This window comes from Panulirus ornatus, chromosome 1 (assembly GCF_036320965.1).
Source record: "Panulirus ornatus isolate Po-2019 chromosome 1, ASM3632096v1, whole genome shotgun sequence".
NCBI classification, from domain to species: Eukaryota; Metazoa; Arthropoda; class Malacostraca; order Decapoda; family Palinuridae; genus Panulirus; species Panulirus ornatus.
Genome location: NC_092224.1, coordinates 78776153 through 78789239, shown reverse-complemented (window position 1 = coordinate 78789239; position 13087 = coordinate 78776153). Strand labels below are relative to the sequence as shown.

General features: G+C 40.3%; 2 protein-coding genes across 3 annotated transcripts in view; one reads left to right on the top strand and one right to left on the bottom strand.

The window, feature by feature from the left end:
* LOC139750028 (short coiled-coil protein homolog) overlaps positions 1-13087 on the bottom strand; it is a 160151-nt gene that overhangs the window by 8714 nt on the left and 138350 nt on the right. The window lies entirely within an intron of this gene.
* LOC139750002 (uncharacterized) overlaps positions 1-13087 on the top strand; it is a 402403-nt gene that overhangs the window by 350931 nt on the left and 38385 nt on the right. For both annotated transcript variants that reach the window (XM_071664370.1, XM_071664369.1), the window contains 2 exons: positions 2174-2304; positions 6901-7006. In XM_071664370.1, the coding sequence (XP_071520471.1) occupies positions 2174-2304; positions 6901-7006 (237 nt within the window). The remainder of the gene's footprint in view (positions 1-2173; positions 2305-6900; positions 7007-13087) is intronic.

Here is a 13087-nt window from a genome sequence, read left to right as displayed (position 1 = left end):
TTCCATGTTTCCATCCGCTGCCAGATCCACTCCCAGATATCTAAAACACTACTTTCTCCAGTTTTTCTCCATTCAAACTTACCTCCCAATTGACTTGACCCTCAACCCTACTGTACCTAATTACCTTGCTCTTATTCACATTTACTCTTAACTTTCTTCTTTCACACACTTTACCAAACTCAGTCACCAGCTTCTGCAGTTTCTCACATGAATCAGCCACCAGCGCTGTATCATCAGCGAACAACAACTGACTCACTTCCCAAGCTCTCTCATCCCCAACAGACTCCATACTTGCCCCTCTTTCCAAAACTCTTGCATTCACCTCCCTAACAACCCCATCCATAAACAAATTAAACAACCATGGAGACATCACACACCCCTGCCGCAAACCTACATTCACTGAGAACCAATCACTTTCCTCTCTTCCTACACGTACACATGCCTTACATCCTCGATAAAAACTTTTCACTGCTTCTAACAACTTGCCTCCCACACCATATATTCTTAATACCTTCAACAGAGCATCTCTATCAACTCTATCATAATAGCATAATCATATACATGCATATATGCTAACATTAAGAAAATTCCTGTTATTCTTTGTAGAACAACAGTAAGGTTTTCATGGTAATACACAAAGATGTATAGTCAACCTTTCCCTATATCTCTGATGCCTGTTCCTTTAGCAAATTCCCTCAGCAAAAGAGTCTCCATAACTAGTGAACTCTGGTGCTGCTTTTTTTAGTGCCTCACCCTTAACAGGCCAATGGCAGAGGGCAACTTTTGTGCAGTGTTTTCTGAGGCTTCTACCCATTGTTCCTCCTGACTACTTCTCACAAGTGTTGTGGCCTCATTTCAAATATTCCTACCTACTACAACAATCTGTTGCTCCTACCATTGTGCCAAAAGGCAGGGCTAGTGCATAGTGCTCACTGCAGGAAAATCTCGATTGCAAAGAATCAGTTAAGTGAGTTAAGTGTTATCAAGTGTTAAGTGTGACAAGAAGAGATTGTATGTTTGTAGACAGAATGCCAATAGTCCATATGTGGGTGAGGCAGAAGGAAAAGACAGCTACCTGGGTTAGAGGAGTCGCACTTTGACAACCACTAGAGTACTGATTCACATTCACTACACAGTCATCATTAACCTTCCTGTTGCCCAGGCGGATATCTGTCTATCTATCTATATCTCCGATGCCTGTTCTAACTGGAACTCCCTCAAATTGGTGGTCATGGCAATAGTCTCCATAACTATAAAACTCAAGTGCCACTTAGCCTTTAGTGCCTCACTCTAACAGGCCGCTGTCAGATGGCATCTCTAGCGCAATGTTTGCAGAGGCTCCTTACCAATGCTCCAACCTGAATTTTCATACCTACTACTTCTATCTACTGTTCCTATCATTTTGCCAAAAGACAGGGCTAGGATGTTGGAGGGGTACATCATACCTGGGCCCAGTGGTCCAAAAGGGGGCCTGGTAATTTCCTGGGATCTCAAAAAATGCAAAAGATCAACAGCACTCCATTCCACCCTTCTCTCATCTTTCATACCCCTTTTGGCCTTACAGCTTATGGCATATAACCATAGTGGATAAAAACAGGATGACTTGTGGAGAAGGAAATGGGGCCTGAAAGAAACTTTGTACCCCTGATAAAATTCCTTTCAGGGGACCCTGGTGTTCATTGCAGGAAAGTGTAGAGTTATGAAAAATGAGCTGCGTTAATTCAGTGTTGTCAGGTGTTATGTATGACAAGGAGAGAGTGTCTGTTTGTGGACAGAATGCCAGTAGTCCGTGTGTGGGTGAGGCAGAAAGAAAAGAAAGCTTCCTGGGTCAGAGGAGTGCAGCTTGACAGCCACTGAAGTGCTAGCTCACTACACAATCATCACTAACCCTCCCAATACCCAGGCGGGTAGTACTGGTAATATATTCTCTGGTTGTTGGTTGCCAACCAACTACTACCTATCCCTACATGATATTCAAAATATCGCTGTTGATAATGTGTTAGTTGCCTGACTCTTAAGTATTCTTTCAGTTGTTTTTGTAGAAGTGTATTGGTTTTACTCTTCATAGTCTGTATTTATATATTACACCATATAATATGAAAATTATCACTAGATTTTAAGATGTAAGATCTCTGTTTATGAAATACTTTTCAACCTAGTTCTTATTTTCCAGGACTATTTCGGTGAGTGTATATGTGACACTAATTCCTGTAGGTCGATGGTTTTCATGATTGCTCAAGCCATGGATGATAACAGCAACAACAATGACTGGTCACTCCATTCCGACTTAAACTTTTCTGCAAGGTAAATGTGTCCTGAATAACAGTATAAATAACTTACAATTAGCTGATAGTTTTAGTGCTTGTGACCTTCCTAAAGCCTCGGTTATACTGCATGCAAGTGCTGTGACAGGTAGATCTGGACATGCATAGTATGAACACATTCAAAATTTGAATGTCCATCAATGTAAGGTTCCCAGGCATTAACAACCTCCATCTGTGTGTGGTTATTCTGAGAGTGAAAAGTGACCTTCAGTGAGGTTTTATTATAGGTGGATGAAAAGGAGTAAAGTTTCATAAAAGAGCTTCTCTTTCCATCTTTTCCATATTACTGATTCTAGTGCACTCTTGAAGCTGCAGGAGACTCATAAAAGTGATCAGTTTAAGATTCACATATACTGCCAAAGCACACACCTCTGTTTCATCATTTTTCCTGTAGCAAGTGATGCCAGAGTACAGAGCATATGTACTTAAACAGATCTGAAATACCATGATCAGAATGATAAAATTCTTCCACAGAAGTGCTTTCTCCATAAATGACCAAGCCCTGGAAATTTACTAGGGGTCCCAGGACTGGGGTTTATCAAAGAATTAGAAAAATACATCTGTCTTATCAGTTAATGGGAAAATCAGTAGAAGTTGAAAAACAGAAATATGGTATATTGTCCATATTTGTTGCTGTACAGATATTTAAATTTAATGCACTGAGTGATCATGGCTTATCACGTTTGTTGACTTTAACTGACTTGTACCTCTATGTCTACTATTAAACCCTACCAATGGATCACTGATAAAGACACAAAAAACAGTGCTAATGATTTAACATCTGCCACATCATTATCACTGTAATTAGTGTCCCAGAGACTATCGCAAATTATCCACTACAGGGGGTCCTCACAGAACAACAGTTTTACATTCTTAGAAGTCTCATATTATAGCAGAATGTCACCTATAAATTTGATTGAAACCCATGTTCTAAGAAGGGTTATGTTCTAGACCAAATATTTCCCTAATCTAATTTGGATGTGTAGATTATACCCAAAACATATGCCAGAGCCTATCATGATGTAATTTAGACTCTGATTTGGCAAGTTATTTCACTGGTAAATCAAACAATATTTAATTATTCTTTCTGAGAATACTGGTGTTGAGGCATTAAGAAATATGATGGTGGAGTTGTATGAGGGTTGAGTGAATAGTTTATAAATGCATCCAAAGAAAGCTCATCCATTTTAGTAGAGTATGTGGTATTTATATTTGGTGATGTATTTGGCCATTATGTTACCTATTGTAGTGTTTGTATGTTTGGTGGATCTCATTATTATGGCACATCAAGAATATGAAAATGTGGTTTCCCATATAAAGCAAAATATGTAGTAAAGAATCTGATGTTTGCTTTGATATAAAAGGCTTTGAAACCGAAAGAAATAACAGTATAGCTGTAAATTTCTTTATAGATTGAAAAGAATATCAAAAGAACACAGAATTTCTTCAAAACTGTCCCTGTTGCAAAAACTATTTCCTTCTATAAATTTCTGCCCTACTCTGCAGACGATGCTATCATGAGACAACTCTGCTAGCTGTCATTCTGTGGGCACCCCCTGTGATTGAATTGGATAAATGCCAGAACCCATGCCTTCCCCCATTGTGTTAGATGTATAACTAAAAGATTGTGATTCTTTCCTGATGCTTATGACACAGTGCATCTTTGGACTTAGTGAAGCACTCCTTTCAGTTTAAATGATGGCAGGAAGAGGCAACCCATTCAAGTACAGCTAAGGTCCCCAAAGGGTAACATTTTGCCAGAAGTAAGTCTTTAATCTGGCATTCCTTGATTTAGAAGCACCCATCTTTCAGAAAAAGAGCAAATTGACTTATTCTGAAACATTTCTATGGTTTGGAAAATTACTCGTTCCTAAATTCCCAAGTACCCCGAATAGTCCTGAAATTCAAGAAGATTGCAGTAAAGTTGGTGAAATGCACCTATGGTGATGTTGAATATGTAGTCATCCTATAAAGTTTATTTATATCAACAGTTTATTGCTTTTCTGTGTGTATTTTTATGAATTTATATTGCTATCTCCAACCTGTAGATGCAAAAATGATGCCATACATTACAATCTCTGGAAAATGGGTATTTTTCAAGTGAAAAAGAATTTTTTTCCTGTAAAGTGAAAGGACATCATAAAAGAAAAAGAAAATTACTCAGAAACTAGTTGTATAGTCCTCAACTTACCTAGAAAAATAAGAAACTTCCAGTAAGAGCATCTGGTGTTAACAAGTCTTGCTAGGTAGCATTAGTTCTTTTTATATTAGCACAAATCCTACCTCCTCCTGAGGCCTGATATATGAATACTCTTGCTTCATGTGTCTCCACTATTTCTGAGCATATGCACAATCAAAGACACAACTATCTTTCTAACTTTGGTGAAAACTTAACAGAAAGGTTGAGCCAATCTACACATGTCTGTGACACCTATGTACAGGTGGCAGGCCTTGTACCTGAGAAAAGGGGACAGTTCACCATCTACTGTTTGGTAGTACTTAGTTACCACTTATGCACATTTCAGTCATTCTCATATTACCAACATGTGTACTAGATTGAGCTTATGTCAGCTCTGTGAACAGACCCTATATTGTCCAAATAGGAACCTGAAAATTCCAACTAATCAGGTATACATAACCACATGTTTTCACCTAGCTGAATCTCACAAAGATTCAATAGGTTTAACTAATCACTGGACAAAACAGGGAAGATAGTTACGTTTACGTTTTTGTACATAGTTTTATTATGAACCTCAATATAATGAATAATGTTGGTATTCATTGTGTAGGGAGACCCCCCAACATGATTGTGTCTTAAGTTTTCCTCCAGACATGTTTTGATATAATTTCACTTGGGATTTTGTATCCTTCCCCAACCCATTCTTCTCAACTAACGAATGCATAGAAAGTATTGTTGCAAACATTTTTATAAAGAACTGAAATTGTTAATTCATACAAACACTATTTTGTCCCATTGTACCTGCAGAAATTACAGGAAGGGTGTTTTACACAAAACAATTGGGGCCCATCTCTGGAACACCCTCTACTATCACAAAATCTCTTAAATTTGAATGTTTAAATTTGTATGTTTAAATTTGTCTGTATTAACCATACCCTCAGTCACTCTTGTTCCACTCATCCTCCATTCTTATAGTATAAAAGTATTTCTCTACACCCTTATTTACAAGTATGTTCTTTGTCACTGTATCCCTACATATTTCGGCAAACTCTTCATTGTCCACATCATTGATTTCTTTTAAAGGCTTGAAGTTTGTGATCAGGTTACCCCATTCAAAGTTGGTGAATTTAAAACCTCCAGGCTTTCTATGCAGCTTTGCTCTAGTGACTCTGATAACATATTTTTACTTTCCTGTTGTGGACATTCTCCATGAGCTCTTTTTTGCTTCTTTAGGTATGGTGACCAAACCTGAGATGCATATTTTAGTTTTAGCTTTATATATGATATGAATAGCTTTTTAAATGTTTCTGTATTCATAACCTGAAAGCCATTCTGACATTTGCCAGCAGACCTCTGTGGTGTAGTGGTTAGCATTACTGACCATGATGCATCTGAGGTCATACAAATAGGTTCGAATCCTGGATGCAGGTGTCAGTCCACAGTCCTGGTGATCGATCAGCGAAATGGGTACCTGGCTTAGGCAAGGGTATATATTTATATATATAATGTTAATGAGATGGCCTTGATTAGGGCACTGATTTGCCTGTGCCATCTCAGCTAACATAAAAAAAGACAGTTTGTGTCCTAAACTATTTTTCTAAAATGGGACAGTGGGAACAGGTTAGGGATGATGTTAATTCCGAGATCCCTCTCACCAACAGGATCCTGAAGTTAATTTTGTGCTAGATAATGATCACATTCAGACCAACTTTCTCTTTGTCCCATCCTCATTACTTTATATTTGCTTTTTGAGTTGAATTTCACCAGCCATGTTTCAGGCCAACTTTGGAATCTATTTAGGTCCCCTTGTAAGCTGATGCAATCCTCCTCATTTTTTACTTCCCTCTTGACCTTTGTATCATCGGCAAACATATTTAGGTAGGATTCCATATGTTTAGGCAAGTCATTAGCAGAGAAATAGTCCCAGAACCAAGCCCTATAGTACTCTACTAGTCACCTTATCCCATTTGGAAAAGGCTCCTCTGACACATACCCTCAGTTCTCTCCCACCGAGACAGTCTTTTACCCATCGTAGGAGTTTCCACCTTATTCATAATTGGTAATCCAGCTTCTCAATTAGTCACACACCACCCTTACCAGAACACATTACAACTGTCATTCTATCATCAAACATGTTCAACAAACCTTCAAAATACTCACTCCATCTCCTCCTTACTTCATCACTACCTGTTATCACTTCCCTCCTTGCCCCCTTCACCATTGTTCCCATTTGTTCTCTTGTCTTATGCATATTATTTACTTCCTTCCAAAACATCCTTTTATCCTCCCTAAAGTTTAATGATACTCTCTCACCCCAACTCTCATTTGCCCTCTTTTTCAACTCTTGCAACCTCCCCTTGACCTCCTGCCACTTATATGAAATTATTCTTTTTTCAGGCTTGGTTTTCTTCACTGGCTTTGGCAAGCAAAGTTTTCAGCTGCCAGAAACGTAGGATATGTGACTGACAAGATGTTGCATGCCTGTGGTGGATCAGGATACAAAGTAAGCTTTCTCCAGTTGGACTGTTTTCAGGATATGTTGTTTACTTCTTTAAGAAATACCAACAATTATGATAGGGAATGTAGCACATTGTATTCATTTTAATAGTTTCCACTTTATTGGTTATATAGCATAGACTTCATATAAATAAGGACAGTGAGATAGTGCTGATATTTGCTGTAGCTTTATACTAGCAAGTGGAACCATGGAAGCAGAAGTGAGTCACAAGGTGGGGGAGGGGTTGAAGGTTCTGGGAGCGATGAAGAATAATTGGGAGAGAGTGTTACCTCAGAGAGCAAAATTATGTATGTTTAAAGATATAGTAGTTCCAACAATATTATATAGTTGCAAGGCATGGGCTATAGAGAGGTTTGTATGGAGGGTGGATGCATTGGAAATTAAATGTTTGAGGACAATAAGTGGTTTGAGGTGGTTTGATTAAGTAATGAAAGAGTTAGAGAGATGTGTTGAAAAAAAGAGTTCAGTTGAGAGAGCAGAAGAGGGTGTGTTAAAATGGTTTGGATCTGTGGAGAGAATGAGTGAGGAAAGGTTGACAATGAGGATATATGTATCAGAGTTGGAAGGAACATGGAGAAGTGCGAGACCAAGTTGGAGGTGGAAGGATGAAGTGAAAAAGATTTTGAGCGATTGGGGCCTGAACATACAGGAGGTTGAAAGGCGTGCAAGGAATAGAGTGAATTGGAATGATGTTGCATACTGGGGTCGACTTGCTGCCAATGGACTGAACTAGGGCATGTGAAACATCTGAGGTAAACCATGGAAAGGTCTGTGTGGCCTGGATGTGGATAGGGAGCTATAGTTTTGGTGCATTATACTTGACAGCTAGAGAATGAATGTGGCCTTTTTTGTTTGTTCTCCTGGCACTACCTCGCTTAAGCAGAGGGTGGTGATGCTGTTTCCAGTGGGGTGGGGTAGCACCAGGAATGGATGAAGGCAAGAAGTGTATGTATGGTGTGTATTGGCGGAATGCTTGCATAGTGCCATTGTACAAAGGCAAAGGGGATAAAGGTGAGTATTCAAATCATAGAGGTATAAGTTTGTTAAGTATTCCTGGGAAATAATATGGGAGGGTATTGATTGAGAGGGTGATGGCATGTACTGAGCATCAGATTAGGGAAGAGCAGTGTGGTTTCAGAAGTGGTAGAGGATGTGTGGATCAGGTGTTTGCTTTGAAGAATGTATATGAGAAATACTTAGAAAACAAATGGATTTGTATGAAGCATTTATGGATCTGAAAAAAAACATATGACAGAGTTGGAGATGCTCTGTGGTAGGTATGAAGAGTATATGGTATGAGAGGTAAGTTGCTAGAAGCAGTGAAAAGTTTTTATGAAGGATGTAAGGCATGTGTACAAGTAGGGAGAGAGGAAAGTGATTGGTTCCCAGTGAATGTTGGGTTGCGGCAGGGGTGTATCATCGATGTCTCCATGGTTATTTGATTTGTTTATGGATGGTGTTGTTAGGGAGGTGAATGCAAGAGTTTTGGAGAGAGAGGCAAGTATGCAGTCTGTTGTCACTGAGAGGGCTTGGAAAGTGAGTCAGTTTGTTGTTCGCTGATGATACAGATGATTCAGGTGAGAAACTGCAGAGGCTGGTGAGTGAGTTTGGTAAATTGTGTGAAAGAAGAAAGCTGAGAGTGAATGCGAATAAGAGCAAGGTTATTAGGTTCAGTAGGGTTGAGGGACAATTCAGTTGGGAGGTAAGTCTAAATGGAGAAACACTAGAGGAAGTGAAGTGTTTTAGATATCTGGGAGTGGATTTAGCAGCAGATAGAACCATGGAAGCGGAAGCGAGTCGCAGGGTGGGGAGATATATATATATATATATATATATATATATATATATATATATATATATATATATATATATATATATCTGGCAGCGGATGGAACCATGGAAGCGGAAGTGGATCATAGGGTGGGGGAGGGGGCGAAAATTCTGGGGGCCTTGAAGAATGTGTGGAAGTCGAGAACATTATCTTGGAAAGCAAAAATGGGTATGTTTGAAGGAATAGTGGTTCCAACAATGTTGTATGGTTGTGAGGCGTGGGCTATAGATAGAGTTGTGTGCAGGAGGATGGATGTGCTGGAAATGAGATGTTTGAGGACAGTGTGTGGTGTGAGGTGGTTTGATCGAGTGAGTAACGTAAGGGTAAGAGAGATGTGTGGAAATAAAAAGAGCGTGGTTGAGAGAGCAGAAGAGGGTGTTTTGAAGTGGTTTGGGCACATGGAGAGGATGAGTGAGGAAAGATTGACCAAGAGGATATATGTGTCGGAGGTGGAGGGAACAAGGAGAAGAGGGAGACCAAATTGGAGGTGGAAAGATGGAGTGAAAAAGATTTTGTGTGATCGGGGCCTGAACATGCAGGAGGGTGAAAGGAGGGCAAGGAATAGAGTGAATTAGAGCCATGTGGTATACCGGGGTTGACGTGCTGTCAGTGGATTGAATCAAGGCATGTGAAGCGTCTGGGGTAAGCCATGGAAAGCTGTGTAGGTATATATATTTGCGTGTGTGGACGTATGTATATACATGTGTATGGGGGGGTTGGGCCATTTCTTTCGTCTGTTTCCTTGCGCTACCTCGCAAACGCGGGAGACAGCGACAAAGTATAATAAAAAAAATATAATATATATATATATATATATATATATATATATATATATATATATATATATATATATATATATATCTCCTTCTCACTACACCACTACTTGTTATTACCACCCATTAGCCCCCGTCACCAATGTTCCCATTTGTTCTCGTCTTACGCACTTTATTTACCTCCTTCCAAAACATCTTTTTATTCTCCCTAAAATTTAATGATATTCTCTCACCCCATCTCTCATTTGCCCTCTTTTCCACCTCTTGCACCTTTCTCTTGAACTCCTGCCTCTTTCTTTTATACATCTCCTAGTCATTCACACTACTTCCCTGCAAAAATCGTCCAAACGCCTCTCTCTTCTCATTCACTAACAACCTTACCTCTTCATCCCACCACTCATTACCCTTTCTAATCTGCCCACCTCCCACCTTTCTCATGCCACAAGCATCTTTTGCACAAGCCATCACTGCTTCCCTGAATACATCCCATTCCTCCTCCACTTCCCTTACGTCATTTGCTCTCACCTTTTTTCATTCTGCACTCAATCTCTCCTGGTACTTCCTCACACAAGTCTCATTTCCAAGTTCACTTACTCTCACCACTCTCTTCACCCTAACATTCTCTTCTTTTGTGAAAGATTCTACAACTCCTCACCTTCGCCTCCACAAGATAATGATCAGACATCCCTCCAGTTGCCCCTCTCAGCACATTAACATCCAAAAGTCTCTATTTCACACACCTATCAGTTAACATGTAATCCAATAATGCTCTCTGACCATCTCTCCTACTTGTGTATATCTCTCTTTTTAAACCAGGTGATCCCAATCACCAGTCCTTTTTCAGCACACAAATCTACAAGCTCTTCACCATTTCCATTTACAACACTGAACACCCCATGTACATCAATTATACCATCATCTGCCACAACATTCGCCTTTGCATTCAAATGGCCCATCACTATATCCCGGTCTCATGCATCAAAGCTGCTAACACACTCACTCAGTTGCTTCCAAAACACTTGTCTCTCATGGTCTTTCTTCTCGTGACCAGGTGCATAGGCACCAATAATCACCCATCTCTCACCATCCACTTTCAGCTTTACCCAGATCAATCTAGAGTTTACTTTCTTACACTTTGTCCCCTACATCCACAACTCCTGCTTCAGGAGTAGTGCTACTCCTTCCTTTGCTCTTGTCCCCTCAGCAACCCTTGACTTTACTCCCAAGACATTCCCAAACCACCCTTCACCTTTACCCTTGAGCTTCGTTTCACTCAGAGCCAAAACATTCATGTTCCTTTCCTCAAACATATTACCTATCTCCTTTTTTCTGATCTTGGTTACATCCACACACATTTAGACACCCCAATCAGAGCCTTCAAGGAGGATGAGCACTCCCTGCATGAATCCCTCTTCTGTTTCTCCTTTTTAGAAAGTTAGAATACAAGTGAGTATCATTAAATTTTAGGGAGAATAAAAAGATGTTTTGGAAGGAGGTAAAGTACGTAAGACAAAAGAACAAATGAGAACATCAGTGAAGGGGGCAAATGGGGAGGTAACAATTAGTGGTGAAGTGAGGAGTTGGAGTGAGGATTTGAAGGTTTGTTGAATGTGTTTGATGATAGAGTGGCAGATATAGGGCGTTTTGGTCGAGGTGGTGTTCGAAGTGAGAGGGTCAGGGAGAATGGTTTGGTAAACAGAGAAGAGATAGTGAAAGCTTTGCAGAAGATGAATGCTGGTGGGTTTGGATGGTATTGCAGTGGAATTTTAGTGAAAAAGGGGGTGACTGTTGTTGTTGACTGGTTGGTAAGGATATTCATTGTATGTATGGTTCATGGTGAAGTGCCTGAGGATTGGTGGAATGCATGCATAGTGCCATTGTATAGTGCATAGTGCCATTGGCAAAGAGGATAAAGGTGAGTGTTCAAATTACAGAGGTATAACTTTGTTGAGTATTCCTGGGAAATTATATGGGAGGGTATTGATTGAGAGGATAAAGGCATGTACAGAGCATCAGATTGGGGAAGAGCAGTGTGATTTCAGAAGTGGTAGAGGATGTGTGGATCAGATGTTTGTTTTGAAGATTTTTTTTCTTTTTTTTTTTGCTTTGTCGCTGTCTCCCGCATTAGCGAGGCAGTGCAAGGAAACAGACGAAAGAAATGGCCCAACCCACCCACATACACATGTATATACATACATGTCCACACACGCAAATATACATACCTATACATCTCAACGTATACATATATATACACACACAGACATATACATATATACACATGTACATAATTCATACTGTCTGCCCTTATTCATTCCCATCACCACCCCGCCACACATGAAATAACAACACCGTCCCCCCAAATGTGCGTGAGGTAGACAACAAAGGCCACATTCATCCACACTCAGTCTCTAGCTGTCATGTAATAATGCACCAAAACCACAGCTCCCTTTCCACATCCAGGCCCCACAGAACTTTCCATGGTTTACCCCAGACGCTTCACTTGCCCTGGTTCAATCCATTAACAGCTCGTCGACCCCGGTATACCACATCGTTCCAATTCACTCTATTCCTTGCACGCCTTTCACCCTCCTCCATGTTCAGGCCCCGATCACTCAAAATCTTTTTCACTCCATCCTTCCACCTCCAATTTGGTCTCCCACGTCTCCTTGTTCCCTCCACCTCTGACACATACATCCTCTTGGTCAATCTTTCCTCACTCATTCTCTCAATATGACCAAACCATTTCAAAACACCCTCTTCTGCTCTCTCACGTACACTCTTTTTATTACCACACATCTCTCTTACCCTATTATGTCCTCAAACATCTCATTTCCAGCACATCCACCCTCCTCCACACAACTCTATCCATAGCCCACGCCTCACAACCATATAACATTGTTGGAACCACTATTCCTTCAAACATACCCATTTTTGCTTTCCAAGATAATGTTCTCAACTTCCACACATTCTTCAACGCTCCCAGAACTTTCGCCCCCTCCCCCATCCTATGATTCACTTCCGCTTCCATGTTTCCATCCGCTGCCAAATCCACTCCCAGATATCTAAGACACTTCACTTCCTCTAGCTTTTCTCCATTCAAACTTACCTCCCAATTGACTTGTCCCTCAACCCTACTGTACCTAATAACCTTGCTCTTATTCACATTTACTCTCAGCTTTCTTTTTTCACACACTTTACCAAACTCAGTCACCAGCTTCTGCAGTTTCTCACACGAATTAGCCACCAGCGCTGTATCATCAGCAAACAACAACTGACTCACTTCCCAGGCTCTCTCATTCACAACAGACTGCATACTTGCCCCTCTTTCAAAAACTCTTTCATTTACCTCCCTAACAACCCCATCTGTAAACAAATTAAACAACCATGGACACATCACACACCCCTGCCACAAACCTGCATTCACTGAGAACCAATCACTTTCCTCTCTTCCTACACGTACAC